Below are 19,450 nucleotides of genomic sequence, written 5' to 3'. Positions count from 1 at the left end.
CTGGCTCAAGTCCACCCCGTTTATGAAGCTAGTGTACACAGACTGCAGGTGGCGGGCCTGGTCAGGTGCAATGCTTTCTTGCCCTTGGGAGGATTAGGTGATCTGAGCTGGGCTGTCAGGCTCCCTGGGAACCACGTGGGAATACACTTTGTTCTGTGGCCGTCACAGCTGAAGTTATTGGAAGTTGGCTTGCATTTAAGTAGCTATTACTTTCACATGACAGTAAAACTAATGAATGATAGGAAATTTCCAAGATAATAAAATGCATATCTATCCCTTGTAGTATATATATTTTTTCTGTTCATCACTCCCTGCTCATCTGGAATTTCAATTAGCTGCTATTTTTTTTTAACATATTCTGTCGTGTTTAGCTAACTCAAGTTTTCTTGGCAATTTCCAAAACTACAAAATGACAATAGATTAGCTGACAAGTAGATAATATGTGGTGTCCATACTGAGTGCACATATGCTTTATCTACTGCCTTGGGAGAGCTATGTGGCCACTGGGGATTACATCAGGGAGGCTTTGAAAAAATTTAATAACAAAACAACATTACAAATCACCCAGACCCTTTCCAAACACATAATTAGGAATTTGGTGTGTTTTTTTTTCCTCCCTGAAAACTGATATATTGTTATGGTTTAAAAATTATTTTTGTTTTAATGTTTATTATTTTTGAGAAAGAGAGAGAGAGAGAGAGAAAGAGAGCGAGAGAGAGAGAGAGCGAGAGAGAGAGAGAGAGAGCAAGCGCATGAGCACAGGAGAGACAGAGAAAGAGGGAGACTCTGAATCTGAAGCAGGCTCCAGGCTCCAATCTGTCAGCACAGAGCCCGATACAGGGCTCGAACTCATGAACCATGAGATTATGATCTGAGCTGAAGTTGGTCCCCTAACGGACTGAGCCACCCAGGTGCCCCTGAAATATTGTTATGGTTTCAAACCATGCTTACCAAAATTGTTTCTGTGAAAGAAAGGTTTAAAAGGAAAGTTGGGAAAATCTCTTCTGAGTGCAACTAAGATGTTAGATCTAACGTATGCTCATGTATTTGGTCTCAAAAGATGTTGACCCTGGTATCTTGAAATGTTTCTCCCCAAAACAGAGCAAACGGTAAGAAATGAATACCATGTGTGATGTTTGAGACATCAACCTGGAGTCTCAAAACACTACGTTTTCTAAGGATTTGGGATTCTTTTTAGGAATCAATTTAAAATAACTCCTAATTCAACTGACACACAAGTTAGGGCTTTCAGATGTAGATGCTCTAATTTCCAGCATTTTATTGCTGCTCTCAGTGTTTTTGAGATGACAGCTTTCCCTTCATAGAACAAGCTTAAAATTAGAAAAATCAAACACCCATTAGAGAAAGCAGATTTACTCTGCTATTAATTGATGTGAGATATAAAGGTCCCATCACCCAGGCGGGAGCCTAGCACATCCCCTGCAGACATTTCCAGGGGCCAGCCTACTCAACCTAAACAGGAGCCACCTGACTGTCTGTCTGTCTTTAGGAGTGGGGGCTTGAATTTTCGGTGGTAGAGAGGCGCTGGCTGCCAGGGGTAGGGAGCCACATCTGTACACAAATCTGAAGATGTGTGAGATACTTTCTTCCCACTTTGTTTTATATTTTAGAAAGCGAACAACCTTGAAACTTGAACAATCCACCCTATTCTGGCTTCTCTCTGCTCTGCTGGACAGGAGGTAAAGTAGCATGGACTGTTTAGTAACCAGAAAACGATTCTTAGAGGGAATGGAGACTCTGCGGCTGCTGTGAATTAAATACGGAGAAGAAGGAGCGTTGAGGACCAACCACAGAATTGTCTCCTTCCACAGGCTGGAAGCAACCCAGGTGGGGGTGGGGAGGGCCTGCCTGTAAAAATCTGTTGAAACATGACCCGTGGTTTTAACTTTAAATAAGCATTTCCATCCTAATAGAAGCCCCCTCTAATGTCTCCTGCAGCTTTGATTTTGGAACACGTCACATTCCTCATTAAAGCAATCACTGTTAAAACATAAAGCAACACAGGATTTATTTCTTCATTAAACTGATGATCCGTATATGAAGCCAATTAACATTATGAGTCTGGTGAACATCAAGTGTAAAGAGGTTAGAGAAAATTAAAAGCAGTCACCTTGGTCTTTAGATAAAGAAAGTACACTTTTAGGTTGTAAATTATCAAAGTGTCCAAGCGGGACAGATCGGTGAATTTGGTTAATTGAAAAATACATTTTACCGCACAAGAATTAAGGAAAAATAACCTTTTCGTTTCGAACGCCCTTTTTGGTGGGGGAGGGGGGACGGTAGCGAATGCGTATTAGTCACTTCCGAAGGCCCCGTGTCAGAGACAATCGGAAGAAAAAGGGGACTCGCGTCATCAAAGTTTGTTGTTGGCTTTCGTTTCTACGTTGCTTGGCTGTTTGTTTATTCGCTGTTTTGCAAACAGGAAGGAGCCGGCCTCGCGGCTCTGGGAGAGGGACGTTGGGCGAGGCGAGGCGAGGCGAGGCGAGGCGGAGGGTCCTGAGCTGGCTACGAGCCGCGCGCGAGGTGGGTGTTTTCCGGGAGCCTGGCTACTTGTCACTCCAGGGAGATGGCCAGGCTCGCGTCGGGCACGCTGGAAGGGCCAGGGTCAGGCAGCGCCGCGCCGCGCCATGCTCAGGCGGCTTCCCGGCTGGAGCCGCGCGGCAGGAGCAGCGCTTGGGGTTCAGAGTCGAGAGTTCGGTCCCTTCCCTGAGCGCTGAGCGCGCGTCCCAAGTAACTTTCGCAGGTCTGAGTCGGGAGCAGATTGATGCCAGTCCCCCGAAACCTGGGATCCGGCAGGGCGGGTCCCGCTGCCGCGCAGCACAGAGCCCCAGAGGGGCCCGCGGGACCGGCGTCTTTTCTCTCTCGCGGCCCCGGGAGGTCCGGGGCCGCTGTCCAGGGTTCTGACTGGCCAGGAGGTGTGGGTAGTGCTCTGCCCGCAGACCCAGGATGAGCCTGTCTACTTCCCGGGACCTTTCCGGGCCTTGATGGGGATCTATCTGCTTCGGCGGATGTGAGGGATAGAGAGCTGAGACTGAGGCTTGGACTTCATTGGCTTTTGGGGCCAATGCAGCACCGGGCTCCTGGTGCCGCGGGTTCCCGGACAGATACCCAGATGCACCTGGAGCATCTTGGCCAAGCCCTCCCGGATACCTTCCTCATTTCGCTTCATAGGCACCAGTATCTTAGAGCTCACAGGGCGCGAAGACGGGGAGCTGCCGCCCAGGGCAGATGGGAACCCGAGGGGGCTTTTGGCAGACCAGGGCACGCTAGGGTAGCCTCAGGCCCTTTGAAAGGTCTCCAGAGAGCCCGGATCCTCTAAACGACAGAGGAAGGGACAGAGATAGCGCGCCAAGCTTCTTGGCCTGGGTTGACAGAGGGTCTGCTCTTGGGGCTCCGGCCCTCTCTGGATGAAGTGGCAACGGCTCTCTTGGCTGCCCGGCCAGACCCTCTGGCTACCGCACCCGCCTCCCAGTACTCCGGGCGTGTTCCCCGAAGCCGGCCGCCTGATTCGGAGTCAGTGGCCCTGGCGGAGCTGGCGCCACCGGCTCTCTCCGCTCTAAACTGAGCCAGAGTTTCCAGCGGTTTCTTCCTTGTGGCGCGGCCGACTCCTCGCGCCGGGGCGGGCCGAGCCCAGGAGGGGCCGCTGAAGTGCCCTGGGCCCTAAACTGCCTCCGCTGGAGCGGTGCCGCGTTCTTCCTCCCAGTGGTTTTCCGAGGGGTGTCCACCGGTGTCCCAAGGCCCCCGCACTCTGCCTTTCAGCTTGATGCGCCTGGCCCACGGCGAGTGTCCACGTGTGGGCCCTCCAGGCCTTTTGTTTCCAACACGCTGTATCTTTAAGATCAAGGCTGGATCCCAGGCAGTGCAGGGACCCGACCCACCGCCTCGCCAGGGCTCCCGAACGCAGCATTAGAATGTTTATAAAATATTCAATTTATGCAGTCTGTCCAAGAAGCCATCCTCCCAAAATAAAATCAGCAGTCTAGACGGAACACAGACACCAGAACTTATCAACAGTTGTCTGACTTGCATCTTCTGATGCATCTTGAGTGGGTCATAATACCAACTTTATTTTCAGTGGTGCATAAATTAATTACACGCATTTAATAACCAAAATATCATTATATTCCCCCTTTAATATCATAAAGGCTTTCCGCCAGGGAAGCACTTAATAGTGCAGGGGGCCGTAACGGGCTATTATCCTGGTGTAATGCTATAACAGAACCAATTATGTGCCATTAGACTTGCTTTTTTTGCAGTTTATGTGATTTGATCCAATCCCGCGCCCCTGACTTGAAAATTTCAGCCCGGTACTTTAGAGTTTAATTTTCACCCAGGCAGAGGGAAGGGCGGTCTCTCTCCGCTGAGTGTCTGCCTCGGATGCATTTTAAAAGTAATTGCGAAGGGGTCCCATCGCATATCATTTGCATGGAGAAGCGAACATAAATTCAGGGACCCCTTGCTGAGAACAAAATCAAACTTTCCTTTTGTACAGTCGCTTGGAAAGGGAAGCCGTGTGCAAAGAGTCCCCCCAAAAACCCATCCGGCGGCTACAATTATCAGCGCTTTGTCAATTCGCAGCCCGGGAGTCGCCAGGCCTCTGACAAGGGCGAGTCCAAATCCAAGCTTTCACGGAGAAAGAAGGTTGGAGTGAGAGGGGACTTGGGGTGGGTGTGGGGGGAGTGTTCGGAAAATAATGCCTTTTTGAGGGTGGTGGTAGTCCTGGTTGTTTCTATCTTCTCTTAAAAGAAGAAAAACATTTCTGATGTTTGCTGAGAAATGATGGATTTTTTTTTTTTTTTACACCACGTGGGCCATTTGTAAGGCCCAATAGACCTATCCAAGTTACTCGCTGTAGACAGCGCTGGAAATAATCAGATTAAGGCCAATTATGCGTGAGATTATAAAGGCGAGTGCTGAGCCGCGGCGCGCGCTGTAGACAGACAGCAAGACATCTGGCCACTTCCCGAGTCACTTTTTTGGTCCTGCGGGCGCCAGCCGCGCCGAGCCCCGCCCGCTTCCAGCCCAGCCCGGCGTGCGGACGGGAGGCAGTCACGCTCCGGCCTTACTCGCCCGCAGCCCGCCGAGGTACGCGCGGCTTCCGACCCACTCACCCGGCCCCGCGCGCCCGGCCTTGGGGCTGGGCTGCCTTCCGGGCCCGGGATGCAGCTCGCACAGATGCCCTGGCGCTCTCGCTGGACCCGGCTGCGGTGGCCTGGATGCAAGGCTTGGGGAAGGCGCGGGGGTGGGGGGGGGGACTGAAAGCCGGGAGCCAGATTGCACGAGTTTGGTGTTGGGGCGGGGGGCTGGGGTGGGGAGCACGGCTGTCCGGGAGGTGTACCCCAACGGAAGAACTGTCTCAAGGAGACCGGGCTTGAGACGGGGCTGCCATGTCCCTTCCAGTCCCCACAGTGGATTTAGGGCGTTGGGGGGATGGTTTCCAAGAGGAGGGCGCCCAGTGGGCACTAGGGCCAGTCCGGAGCGCGGGCAGAGGGAGACTTAGGTTCTATCGCTCTTTGCTTTGCAGCCAGGCCGGAGCTACGCGCCCCTTGTCTGTCCAGGGATCATCCTCCCCTGGTCCCGCCGTCCAGCTGATCCGGCCGTCTGCGATGTTTTATTTTCACTGTCCGCCACAGCTAGAGGGTGAGTAACTCCGCGCCTGGGGCTGCTCCGAACGGCCGGTGCTAGCCAGGAAGGGCCCGAGTGGCGGTGTGATTGGTGGGTGACTGGGTTCCTGCTCCGAGAGGGTCCCAGCCGCCGGGCGGCGGATACGGGTGCCCCTGGCCTCCTCCCTACATCCCTCTCCAGTCTTCCGCCCTGTCGCCACCTGCCTCCCACCTCCCTCCCCGCCGGGCCTGTCGGCCCGGGGCTATTCGCACAGCAGGGACCCGCTGGGTCCTCCCAGCACAGATGCTGGTGTTACGCCTCTAATCGGGTCTCCCCGTCCTGGGGGCCGCATCAATCTTTCACGGTTTTTTGCAAACATCCAGAAAAGCCAAGGTAGACTAGGGAGTTGGCCGGCATCGCCTGACAGGGACCGTGAGCCATTACTCTCCCATGGTAGTCTGCTCTCACTTGGAGCACAGGGTAGTGCTGCCCAGGGAGGTTGTAACGTCTGTCCTGGGCCACAGTGGCTCTCTGGATATAGGTGATCCTGACCACCCACCCCCACACCCTTCAAGTGCCCTGTGGCTCACTGAATTTCCTGATCCCAAATGCCAGCCATTCCCCACTCCCAGGGGGAGCCCCATGGCCAGGGTGTGAGACTCTGAGGGTCTCCAGGCCTTAGAAGAAATTTTGCTCGGGATCCCTTGTATGGTCTCTGCACTGGATTGTTAGGTAGAAGTGGGTTTGTGAGAAGGGGGCAGCTTGTCTGGTGCCCCCACACAGGGCCCGGCGGACCCCCAGGAGTGGGCATCAGACAAATGCAAAGCCATACATTCTGGCCTTTTAACAGCATCTTCCTCAGATCAGGAGTCCCTGCCATGCAGTATTAGAACTTTTCTAACTGGGAATAATACCAGGACCTGGCTTCGACAACCTACCCTTCTGATTTATTTGTGGGGTGGGAGAATTTGGGAGTCCAGGAAACTGAGGGGGAGGGAAAAGGTGGTGAGGCACCAAGGGACCGGAGCCATCAGAGGACACTGGTCCACCTTTTCTCCAGTCACCTAGAGCATTAGCTGAGCCTCAGCTGGCCGGCATGCATAGGGATTTCAGAAAGTTCGGGTTGTCTTATCCAAGGAAGCGTTTAAGAATTCAATAGAATTTTCTAAAGGAGGTTAAGGATCAGTGTTTAAGCCCCGCTAGCTGGGTCAGCATTCCTAAGAAGGGAAGACCAGACACTTGCCTACATTTCATGTCTTTTAATCTCCAAGGACCCATGCTGATCTGTTTTATGAAGAGGTTAAAAGGCGCACTCCCTGACATTGTACTCTAGGTCTGGAGGGAGACCCGGGGCATGCGTGGAGGATACACCTCTGCACTTCGGAACCTGGGATTTGGACTGATTGATATAATGTGGCTCACTCTTCTGGTTAAAGAGGGGAAGGCCGTGGTTTGGGTATTTAGCAGGTGGTGGGCTGCTTGGATAACCTAAGGGGGAGCCCTGTCCCGCAGCGTGGGTTGCAGAAGTCACTTAGGGAGGGTCCTGGCCCAGCCCGTTATGGGTCCCGTGCACTGAGCTGTTTGCTGCCCACCTTTCCTTTCTGCCTCCACAAAGGCACATCCCACCTCAGTGCTGATTGTGCGGCCAGAGGAAAAGGAGGTGTATCTTTAAAGACTTTCTTATCCCTTTGCAGATGTGTTTCTGAGTCAGTTTTGCAGAAAGTGGTGTTTTGTGTTAGTTTAATGTTGCTGAGGAGGCGGTGATCTGCGGCAGATAGGAAGGCTGAGAACAGACCTTTGGAAGATGACATCTCACTCAGCCTCTCAGCTTTTTAATTTTCAATTTTTATTCATCTAGAGAGACATAAAGGAGAAAGCAAGGCCTGGCTTATAATCTCACTTCTCAGATAATTTTACTGATATTGAATTAAAAAGTACTACATATACCTGCTAAGGAAATTCAAATAGAACAGAGGCCTGTGCATTCCAAAGTTAAATCCTTCTTCTCCACCTCTCTTTCTAAAGATACTCCCTATTATTGGTTTCTTGTGATTCCTTCATGAAAAACACACTCCCCCCATCATATGTTATGCTTTATTTGTGCTGAGATCATTTTGCTATATCATTTGGGACTTTGTATTTTTTTTATTTTGTAACCTGTGTTTTGGGGAGTGCCAATATATAGAGATCTACTGATTTCTTTTAAACAGCTGTGTACTATTCCATTATATGTTGCACTGATTGGAATTTCTTTCCCCCCTCCTGCCATGTTGCCAGGAACATTCTTCTATTTCTATTTTGGGACACTTTAACTTATTCATCTATTAAATATGTGCATGTGCCCTTAAGTATTTGATGAATATTGTCAAATTACCCTCTAATAAGGCTGTACCTATTAATTCTACAAATGGTTAATGAACATGCACATTTTATTATACTGTTAATTGTACTGGGTAGCATTATGCATCTTATGTTTTTTGTCAAGATGGTGAAAATTGTAGTTCATTGTTCTGTTGTGTTTAATTATCGGCAATGTTTAACATTTTCATAGTATTATCAACACGTCTACTTATTTTTAAGTAAAAAGCCTCTTCAAATGTTTTCCTTTTTTCTATTTGTTCTTATTAATTTGATGGACCATGAGTCTTTTTTAGGGTCCAATTGGACATATGATGTTTCACTTACAGATATTATGTGTATGCCTTGTGAAACAATTTAGGACCAGCAGGTGTAAGTTAGAAGGCTGAGGCAGAGAACTATTGGAGCATCTCAGAGTCTGCATTCTGTCCTCACCAATCAAGTGCTTTGTTCCAAAAGGAGATGGTTTGGTTTCCTGCAAATACTGGAAATAAGACTGCTTTGAGGCTGTCCTTTTGAAGTTTCCAATGAGCTGGAGAGAAATATTTGAAACTAGGGTTTTTAGGAAGAGTGCAGTTTGGACAAGAAGATGGAACATAAGGCTTCACGGAGGTGTGGGGTATTATGGCGAAGGATGTGTCTTTACAGAGCAGAATAATACGTAGGAGGGACCCCTGTTAGTAGATAACAATTTTCAAAAGCCCAGAGAACCTTTCTTCCTTGGGACTCCGGTCTTTCTGAGGGAGGTTGCCTGTGTGGCTTGCCAGTTGCTAATGCCAAACACGCAGTGATTCTGAGACCAGAGCCCATGGCAGGTACAGCATTCACTTGCTCATTTGTTTTTCTAAGAAGCCATTGTAGACGGTTGAGTACGTGGTGCATATTTGGAACGTGACTTGAACACACGTTTGGGGCCAAACTCTGTTCTGGCTTTATAGGACCCTTGGAGGTTGCTGGGGAGGACAGTGGAAAAGAGGCCTTTCTTTTCAGGGAAGTGGAGAGTAATGGGTCCTTTATGAGCCTGGCCAGAGGGTGGGGTGCCCTTTGAGAGTGGCCCTGTCTAAGTCTGCTTGGAATTCAGGACAGTAGCTATTGGTACAGACCTCTGGTTAATTGACATCGATATAACAGATCCACTATGGTGCTGATGAGCTGTGACCGATGAAAATTAATACTCATTTATAAACTTCTTACCTCGTCATGTCCTGAAGTTCTAGGAGAAACGTGCAGTGAAAGCTCTCCCCCCAGCTGTTAAGCCTCGTTGTTTATAGAAACAAGGGAAAGTAAACTAACAGTTAAGCATTAGGGAGACATTGAGGCTTCTATGAAAGAATGAGAGGCAGGGGGTGAGATAGAAACACATTGGACGGAGGTGCAGCTGGAAACCAGAGGGCAGGTGAAGGCTCTGCCTCAAGCCAGTGAGTCTTCCTGGCAGAGTCCAGAATTTGACAAGAAGCCAATCTGGCCTTCCTGGGGGAGTCCTGTTGCCATCCGCCCTATGAAATAGGCATAGTTAGGCCTAAAGGCAAAGGTTATTGGGAGAGAGAAAGCAAGAGAGAGTGATAAAGAAGGGGCCTTCATGAGAACAGCAGAGAAAGAGGCTCTGGGACAGACAGGGCTCTGCCTAGAGGTACCTCCGAAGAGAGCAGGTGGGTCTGGGGTTGGTGTGAGGACGGGGGGCCCTCTGCTCAGGCTGATTCAGTTTGCTTCCAGTAGGCACTGCACCCTTTGGCAACCACTCTCCAGGAGATTTCGATGATGGCTTTTTGCGTAGAAAACAGCGCCGGAACCGGACGACATTTACTCTTCAGCAGGTACTGATGGCGTTCCCTTTCTGAGAGTCGGCTACTTCTTGCCTCAAAAAAAAAAAAAAAAAAAAAAAAAATCTGAGTTTGAGAAGCGCTTCTTTGTCTTTTAAAATAAAGCCAACTATGGTAACTGGATCTTTCTCGAACACTTTATGTGTCAAGAGATCTGTCTGGGGAGAGGGCAGGGGATTTGGACCTTATGACCCCAGACAGTAAGTGAATCGGTAATAGTGATCACTCACATTTGCCTTCGGTTGGTGGTTTGGGGAACATTTTCTCATCAGCAATCTCCTTTGAACCTTGAAATAACCCTTTGAGAAATGCAGGTAGGACATTCTTCTTCCCACTAGATAGATACGAAGTCTGGGGCCCAAGAAGTTGACTGATTTGTAGAAGGTATTACTGTCCATAGACGGAAAGGCTAGGACCAGGACTCTCATACCATGCTTCCTGAACCTGGACTCTTCCTCTTAGACCCGTGCCACCCCTGGAGCAAACTGGTGCCGTCTGGAAGGTGACGCAAATACCTCTAGCTTGTTTGTGTGGGATTGACACAGCAAGGACATCTGCTAGTTGTTTCTGTTCTCCTCTGTCTTACGGGGAAAGCTCTGTGGATTGCTCTGATTCATAAGGCCACCCTTAGACTTTGACTCCTATGAAGATACATAAATGTAAAAGCCTATACATATGTGTGCTTCTCCTCTTATTCTTATTTCTTGGGGGAGCACCAATGTTGTTAGTAAGTCTCAGCTACGAAGGCATCCATGGCTAAAATTTTAATTCCATGGCATCTTTTCTAAGAGTTCTCTTCTCCTTCTTCCTCCCCTATTGGATCCATGAAACTACTTCCTCATCACCCTTAGCAAATTTGAAATATGAATCTGCTTCCTCTCACCTAGCCACAGCCACTCCCCAGTAAGTATTTTTTCCTCTTACTAGCTGGAAGCTCTTGAGGCAGTGTTTGCCCAAACGCACTACCCCGATGTCTTCACCAGAGAAGAGCTGGCCATGAAAATCAACCTCACAGAAGCCAGAGTGCAGGTAAACCTTCTTTTTAATTATTTAACTCTCTAATATTAAAACTGGCAAACTTTTTTTTTTGACATCATGACTGCAGAGTGCACATTTGGCCAAAGAAAGCAAATGAAGACTATCTGTCATTTTCATGATGCACTTTAATAACATCAACATAATGTGGAATATTAGATTAGGTTGATTAATCGGTCATTCATAATTAACTAGTGATAATGTTCTACACTAATTTGTCCGCGTCTCTAAGGTACTAAATTACATCAATGCACATCCATTTCCTTGCTTTGGAAAAAAAAAAAAAGAGCTGAGATGCTATTCTCAAAGCAGCTCTGACCGCTCTGGGGTAAGACCGGTCAATTGCAGAGAACTGTGTTTTCAGATGGGAACAGGGTAGGCTCTGCTTTCCAGAAATTGCATCATGTCCAACTTTTCCCCTGGACGGGCGCGGACTCTCTCAGTGAAGTGGATCCGAAGAACGTGTGCAATTTAAAAATCTTTAAACGGCGGCAGCGAAAGGGCTGCCTCAGAGCCGAGCACGCCCGGCCGGCGGTGGCTGTCTCTAAGCAGGATTTCTTTTTAGAAGCCACGCGGTGATTATGTTTAAGTGCACAAACCCGCCGAGCCCAGCAGATGTGCCTGAGCGCGGGAGGAACAGATTCGCAGCGCCGCCTCTCCGGGAGAGCTATTCTTTGAGCACAATTATATATTCATTTTATTTATGGGGTTTCCTCCATGCTGTTTCTGTTCTTTTTTATGTAGGGGCTTGGGGTTAAGACTATGCAAAGATCTAATTGTAGGAAATATAATAGTTTGCTTTCAGTTCCCCTGGGTCATGTTAGTATCTCTTAAAAACCAATGGCTGAAGAGAGATAATGGAATTCTGAGCAGTAAATTGGGGGTTGTAAACAAATTATTTCCCCTATAATCAGATTATGTGATCCTGATTATTAAATCTGAACATGAATCATTGGTCATATGCGGGCAAATTAAACTGATTATTATTTGGAAATGAAAATCTCCTTTGGCCAGGATGTTGTCTACCCCTTCTTTTTTTAATGCCAGCTTGCCAATAGCTGCCTAAAGACTGAACTGCAAATTGAGATAAATGACACAATTATTGAGCATTCAGAAGTGGAAGATCATAACTTCTCCCTGAAAGGTGCAAGGGTGAGATAGGGGTGGTAACAATTAAAGCGGGGATTTGTCGTGCCGGCTGTTGTTGGCTATTATGCAAACAGACAATGGCTGTGAAGTATTTGTTTCGTGAGCCTTCGTTCGGGACGCGGCTTCGGGAAGGGAGATGTGTTTACATTTATACCCCTTGCTCATTCAAATATGATTAATGTTCTATAAAGCAGGGTCTTAATCGAAGCTGATGTTGTCAAACAATAACTAAATAGGGAAATAAACGACTCCATCATGCTCTTTCCTCAGAAGCAGGAGAACTGTCAGTGCAAAGTCATTAAAATATGATAATGAAAAATAGCTCAATTAAATGTTGTTATAGCTGTGACCTTCATTCAATTAAGACACAAGAAAGTGTCTGCATTTTGCTTTGCATTTAACTGCCCTAAATTTAGAATATAGATAAAATCATTATTCAACGCTTGCTGATATGTGCAATTAAAAGCCAACTCGATTAAAAAAGAAACCCAGTTAGAGGAGAATGAAAATTCAGAAGTGGGGTGGGCTGGCAGAGGACTTAGCCCAGGGATCCAGGCTCTCTCTTGGGTCAGCGGGAGGCAGAGGAGGAGAAAATTCCCCGGGGGGAGGAGGAGGGAGGTCCAGCCAAACCTTTTTTTTAAAGCCAGGAATTATCTCCCAGGAGAGGAGGGAAGAGGTTTTGCTGGGTAAAGAGCAGCAGAATTTCACTGACCTCTGGGAACACCTTGGGCCCCATCTGCCTGGCTGCCACGAGGCTGGACTTTTGCAGATGCTGTCCTGGGTGGCAAGGCTTGAAGATTTCCACACCAGTCTCTACGAAGGCACTTAGAGCAGATGAATCATAAGTCTCCTCCTAACTTGAGGCTGGCAGGGAGAACGCTAGCTAATGTTTACTGAGTGACCGATTGATGGCTGTGTGTCAGTCACAGTGTGCAGTGTTTCTTGTGCATCTCTGTGCTAACAGTGCTTAGGGGTGGCCACCATTATTGCCCCCAAGGAGTTTGGATCATGGTTCCTAGCCAAACACTGGTCTCCAAGTTGTGTGTCTGCCACTTACCACCTGAATGACCTTGGGCCAGGTCATGAATTAACCTGTCTGTGCTTAATTTTCTCATCTCAATAACAGGGATAGATCTACCTGCCTTATTGGGTTGGGGTGGTTTCAGTCACACTAAACCAGGGCTGACTCCAGAGTCGCTGTTTCTCATGGGTGTGCTGGGCTGACGGTCATGAGCTTGTCATGATGATTTTAGGGTTAAGTCCCAGGTATGAGGCCAGATACACTCAGGTGCTCAGGCAAACCTGCTGGAAGAATGAATGCGTATTTTTGATGAGGAAGCCCCAGGGCAGTGTTTTACAAACTGCTTTGAGGTTGATTCCCTCATCTCCCTCTCCCCAACCAGAGGAAGTACATTTCATATCAAATAAATGCACTTGAATACATCGAGCATTTCTACAAGACAACACTTTTACCCTTGCTGTGGGCAATGCATTTGGATGCTTCCTATGGTTTAACATTCATTAAAAAATGCCTGTCATGCCTCCTACACTGATCTTCCAACCCCTCTCTGGGTCTGAAGGTGTAGTTCAGAGGGCACTGCTTTGGGAGATCTTTTGGTGTGAGAGGAGGCTGTGCCCCACACAACTGCTGCAAGGTGAGCCCTGGGGGTGGGAATCAGGCATGTTTGTGTGGGTCTCGTTCCCTCCTCCTGTCTTACTTTCTGCCTTCACTGGGTATGCATTTCTGCTGGGGACTCAGGTTTGGTTCCAGAACCGAAGGGCCAAGTGGAGGAAAACAGAAAGAGGGGCTTCCGACCAAGAGCCAGGAGCCAAGGAGCCCATGGCAGAGGTGACACCCCCGCCTGTGAGAAACATCAACTCCCCGCCCCCCGGGGACCAGGCCCGGAGCAAGAAAGAGGTCCTGGAAGCCCAACAGAGGTGAGGCTGGCTGAACCCTGGGGTCTGGAGGCTTGGCGGGGACATGGGGTTGGGAACTCAGTGTGCTTTTCTTTCTCTAGCAGCCTAGGGAGAACCGTGGGTCCCACGGGACCCTTCTTCCCCTCTTGCTTGCCAGGGACCCTCCTGAATACGGCCACATACGCCCAGGCTCTGTCACACGTTGCCTCCCTGAAAGGTAAGCTTCGTCTCCGTTGGCTGGCAGGGCAGGGCTGGGGCTTTGCCTGCTTGGCACTGTCCCGAAAGCGTTGTGGAGATTGTGCGGTCATCCCGTTTTCTCAGGTCCATCCATCGTTGGACCTCGGGCTGGTGCAACTCCTTTTCTCCTTCTGCCAGACACAGCCAGGGCCCCAAAGAGCACCTGCTTCAAAATATGCTGTCTTGTTTGATTTCTGCATGGCCTGCGAGTGTAGGTGAATGTCGTAGGTAACCGTGCACCCGACGGGGGATTGTCTGAGCGGAGGTTGTTTCAGAAGGGACAGCTCCATGTTCACAGGCTGCTGCTTCTCACGGAGCAGTTTTGGGTGTTAACCGGCAGCTCATGGGTGAGGCCTGGAGGGGCGGTTGTCCCAGCTGGTGAGGACCCTCTCACTATGTGCGGCTCGCCCACCTGCCTCCCTGGGGACTCCTGATGGCAGAGTCTGAACTGTTAGGATTTTTGACTTTCCAGGATTTGCTCTCTTCTTATTAGCTGTTGTTGCCTGGAGGATGTGAACTACCAGGGATGCTTTGTCAGGCCCAGAGGGAGGAATTTTGGGGACCTCTGGGCATCCCCTCTGGATGAAGGTGCCCATCCACTGTCTCTCAATTCCTGGCCTCAAACGTACTGCTTCTGTGATGAGGCCAGGCAGTGGAGCTGGGCAGAAGCAGGGCTGGGTCCCTCCATGGGTCTGGGGCAGCGAGGGTTACTGCTTCTCATGGGGCTTGTCTGTCACAAGGGCTCTGGGAGCTACAAGTGCAGGTGTAGGCTGTAGGCTTATTCCTGGAAATGGGCAGTGGGAGGGGACCCTCCTAGGGTGTTCCCTGTTTGTTCTGCATTAGAATCTGGGGTCTCCTTCCCTTGAGGGGGGTGCCACTCCCGTTGGTAAATCATGCACACACATGCACAGTGACAACCTGCACTGCAAATGTGGTTTCCGGAAGCTGAATGAGGGCATGAAGGAGCTTCCCTGGAGAGTCTCTAGAAGAGAGAGAAGAGCATTTTAGGCATAGAGGACAGCACATGCAGAGTGCGGGGAGAGGGGAGGAGAATGAGGCTTGTCTGGAGAATGGCTGTTATATTGGGTGCCCATGGGAGAGTGCCCGCAGATAAGGTGGAAGAGGTGCCACACAGGGACCAAATCTTGAAAGCCCTGAAGGCCATGCTCTTGGGTTTGGATTTTCCATGGTGGGAGGCAGGGCCCTAAGGCCCGGAGCCACTTCTGAGTGGTCTAGGTAGCTGGGCCAATCCCCTCCCTTAGAAAGCTAGCGTGAGTGGGGGAGGCCCACCTCTGTCCAACTTTGGGCCCCGCGCCCTTTCTAATGCTTTCTTCAGCTCCAGGGCCCAGAAGCTCTGGGGGGCCATGTAGAGCCCCTCGCAGAGTGGCCTTGGAACATATTTTACAGGACACAGTAGGCCAATGGGGCACTACGGAGGTGAAGTCCCAATTAGAAGGGGCTTCTGGAAGATTACCAGTGGGACTTGGGTATCATTTAAGTGGCTGGTCTGGGCAGAGGGGCGATCCTGTGTATGTCTGCCAAATCCTCTTTGCTTTGACGGGGGCCAGCTCAGCTCCTGAGAGTACCCATCTCATTTCTAAATGTCCTGTCCTGGCCCCACTCCAGCCTCATGAGGCCTTGGAGGTGATTCCCATGTCTGTGCCATGGCAGCCCATGGCAGGGCTCCTGCTAGTCAAGCTGGGGCCCACATAGAGGCCTGCAGTAGCTTGAGGAGGGAAGAGAGGCCCGGTTGCTGGGCAGGGAGGGAGTCTGCAGCTGAGAGGCCCAGGGCAGTGGTGAATGGGAGACAGGGCTTGTGTCTTCTGAGTGATGACTGAGGACAGAGGCAGGGGCTGGTGAGAGGGGCTGCTAAAGGTAAATCTGTCACCCTCTCCTTTTCTTCCCTCACTGGTATACACTCCCTTCTGACCCTTCCCTAAACTTTTCTGGCTGGGCTCTGACCCCTCGGGCCTGTCCTGTGCCTGCCTCATTAGAAACAGACTTTCCTTTGATGCTGCCCTTGCTAAGGGGGCCCACGGGGTGGAACTTGGGGAGTGTAAGAGCTTGCAGAGGTGACAGGAATCACACACAACTGGGTGTGTCTTGGGGTGTTGTAATGGCGCTTGCTTGCGCAGCCTGAGTATGGCCATGAGAAGTCCTCCCTGACCGCAGTCGTGTGTTGGGTCAGGTGACATGCTCAGATGTGTCCAGAGCCAGGCAGGCAGTGAGGGAAGTGAATGTGTCTTCGCTTCACCAAATACAAATGAGCTCTCACTCACTTTTCTTGAGCGAAATAACCCTCTTGGTCTAATGGTCATTTTCATACTTTTGAGAAAGGCGTGGCAAAAAGATACATTTCTCTACTGTCAGAAACAGTTATTTGAGGAGCAGGTTAAGGGACACTGTCAGATTCGAGCTGGGCACAGGTGGGGTTGGGGGTGGACTGTGGGAGCATTTGCCCACTCGAGGGTCAGCTGATGGTGGCCAAGTGGGTATGTGGACACAGCATTGCCAGAACTACTGAAATTTCTGAAGAAGTTAGAAATCTGGATTTTTTTAAAGAGATATTTCCATCTTTTTTTAATTAAAATTTTTTTTATATTTAGTTTTGAGAGAGAGAGCAAGCAGAGGCAGGGCAGAGGGAGACACACAATTTGAAGCAGGCTCCAAGCTCTGGGCTGTCAGGACAGAGCCCTATGCGGGGCTTGACCTCATGAACTGTGAGATCATGACCTGAGCCAAAGTCAGACGCTTAACCAACTGGGCCGCGCAGGTAGCCCTAGATGTTCCCGTCTTTTAAATGCAGTCCCCAAGTCTTTAGGCCAAAATGGCACATAGTTGGTCTGAGTGTTGGTCTGGCTTGATATTTTGATGTGAGATAACAGGTGGTGTTGGCTGGGGCATCTTTGCCTTCTAGAAGTCTCCAATCCCATCTGGTGGCCCTTCTAGAAGCATGGTTTTCTGAGCTGGAAGTCTCTGAATCAGCTGGTCAGAATGGCGGGGCTCTAGTCCTGGTTGGCTCTGCTTTTGCTAGAGGTGTGCCTGGGACACCCGGCCTCTGCCTCAGGGCCTGGGAAACAAGTGTGTGCCTGTGAGTCAGTTTCTAGATACCCTGAGGTCCAACACCGGGTTGTTTTGTGGAACAATGTTAAGTGGTTTGAGGACAGGGCAGCTTTCAGTCACTTGCACTTTCTTTTCCTAGGCTTCCCCAGGCTATAGAAATTAAGTGCGCAGGCCCAAGAGAGAAGCACCCCCAATTTTTTAGAGCCCAGCTCAGTGCCAGGGCTTCTGGGCTATGACTTGGCCTCCCTCCCCTAAGTGCACCCCCAGAGGTGGCTGGTCAGCCAATGCTGGCAGAACTAGCAGCCTGAGCCCTGCTTCCCAGGGGTGCTGGCCAACAGGGGGACTGCTCACCTAACTTGGAGGAGCTTCATGTCTACTGGGGCTAGAAAGCATCTCTCTGGGCTTTAAGCCCAGGGAGGGGGAGTCATGTGCTCACACATGGCTTATAGCTAGGTCTTCCCTTTGGGGTCTAAATTGCCCTCTATGGGATCCTGATGTGCCTTTTCCTCCAGACACCATGTATTCATTCATTCCTCTCGGATGGGCCCCTGTTGGTAGGGGTCTTGGACCCCTACTCCCCTTTTCCCCAGCAAGTAAGGACAGCTGTGAGTCCACTGGGTATGAGTATGAGCCCTGGGGAGGGCTCTAGACTCACCCAGGACTATCAGAGACTAAAACCCTTGTGAGCTTTGTGCCCTAGTCTCTTCCAGCCTGGAATCCCAAGTCATGTCTCCCGGCCTCTGGCAACTTGCAAAGAACCCAGAGGAAATAAATCAAATTCAGTGTCAGCTCACAGACTCCAACTAGTGCACGTGTCTCCTTTCCTAGGCTCTGTGGTCCTAGTAGGATCATATGACCCTAGGTTGGAGACAGCAAGTATCCTGGATGGGCCACTGAGGTCTGGCCTCACCCTAGACAGGACTTAGGTGCCACTCCCCTGACACTTGGGACCTGTAGCCAAAGCTGTCCTGTGCTGCAGCCAACGGCTGGACAGAGTATGAAGGAAATGCCCAGCTCTCCGTGCTCCAGGGCAGGATCAGTCCTCTCAAGGGGCGTTTGGAGCCCCTCAGCTACTGTTCCCAGAGCTAACTGCCTAGAGAGCATTACGCATAATTACACGTGGAAGGACTCTGAGTTGGGGGTCCTGGTCTTTTGGCTCCAGGCATTGTTGTGACAGATATGACGCCTTTGCCTGGGAAATATTAAGAGAGCCTCCAGGGGTATTTGTGGGATAGCTTGGGAGTTGTTGAAGTACAGTTTGCTGAGTTCTTTTAAGTCGCAGTGCCTGAAAGTCTGTAGGTCCTTTAACGTAGTTTTATGGCTATTCACTTGTCTGGACATTTTTGGACTTTGAATGTGGTCTGAAAACAGGAGCATTCTTGGAATACTGGCTATCTTCTCCTTGAACAAGCTGCCTTGGGGAAGGAAAAGGGCCAGCAGGGATGTTAGATGTAGAGGACAGGAGCTCCAGGGGCCTCCACAACACCGGGCTCCCAGAATACAGAGCTGTGTGGTGATGCCAAATCCTGTTTCCAACGCGAGAAGGAAGCTGTGTGACTGTGGCCCACACAAGACCAATGGATATAGACCCTGCTTCCTTGTATTTAGACTATGGGGGGCAGTGGCAGAAAATATGAAGGGGAACAAGTCTCTCAGCCACTTTGCAGAGACTAAGTGGTGCACAGACTGAGAGGTCAGTAGCAGACAGCTCTGGAATATGGTTTTCTTAGGAAAGTAGAAAGACTCATTCTCATTCCTCGGAGATACCTGTTGAAAGAAAGGGTCTGGGGCTTGGAAGCAGCTAGAGAGCCAGGGAAACCAAGATCAAACAGAGAATTGCACCAGAATCTCAGAACTGCCAAGGCAGCGAAGCTCAACTTGGTGGTACTGCGTCCTGCCGGGCCAGGAACCGAATGTGGAGACCTTCCAGAGCTTTGCCCCATCGTCCTGGGTTTGTGGGGGTTGTGCTCCCCTGCCAGCCAGGTCCCAGGGCCTGGTCAGGGCAGCAGAGACAGAGCTCTGGAGCTGGAGTGCCTGGGATACTCATTTAGCAGGCTCGGTGTGGAGGGAGGGTGAGGTGGTAGGTGCACGGATAGGTCAGCAGGCCTGCTCAGGCAATAGGGAGCCAGGGAAGGGTGGGAGGTGGGGGTGGCATCCTTGAAGGACAGGAAGTCATGGCCCCTCCAGGAAGGCTGGTCAAGAAGAGTGTCCGTACGTGGAGGTGTGGCAGCCTAGCCTCCAGGGCA

At 50.1% G+C, this 19,450-nt stretch overlaps 1 protein-coding gene across 1 annotated transcript in view; it reads left to right on the top strand.

The window, feature by feature from the left end:
- Positions 1-4,585: 4,585 nt before the first annotated feature.
- Positions 4,586-19,450, top strand: part of DRGX (dorsal root ganglia homeobox) — a 28,970-nt gene continuing 14,105 nt past the window's right edge. The window contains exons 1-6 of the mRNA XM_029915934.1: positions 4,586-4,662; positions 5,546-5,661; positions 9,700-9,797; positions 10,731-10,832; positions 13,747-13,925; positions 14,006-14,121. Of these exons, the coding sequence (XP_029771794.1) occupies positions 5,628-5,661; positions 9,700-9,797; positions 10,731-10,832; positions 13,747-13,925; positions 14,006-14,121 (529 nt within the window). The 5' untranslated portion in view covers positions 4,586-4,662; positions 5,546-5,627. The remainder of the gene's footprint in view (positions 4,663-5,545; positions 5,662-9,699; positions 9,798-10,730; positions 10,833-13,746; positions 13,926-14,005; positions 14,122-19,450) is intronic.

This window comes from Suricata suricatta, chromosome 2 (genome assembly GCF_006229205.1).
Source record: "Suricata suricatta isolate VVHF042 chromosome 2, meerkat_22Aug2017_6uvM2_HiC, whole genome shotgun sequence".
Classification (NCBI taxonomy): domain Eukaryota; kingdom Metazoa; phylum Chordata; class Mammalia; order Carnivora; family Herpestidae; genus Suricata; species Suricata suricatta.
Note: the sequence above shows the minus strand (reverse complement) of the source record. Positions and strands in the feature narration are given on the sequence as shown.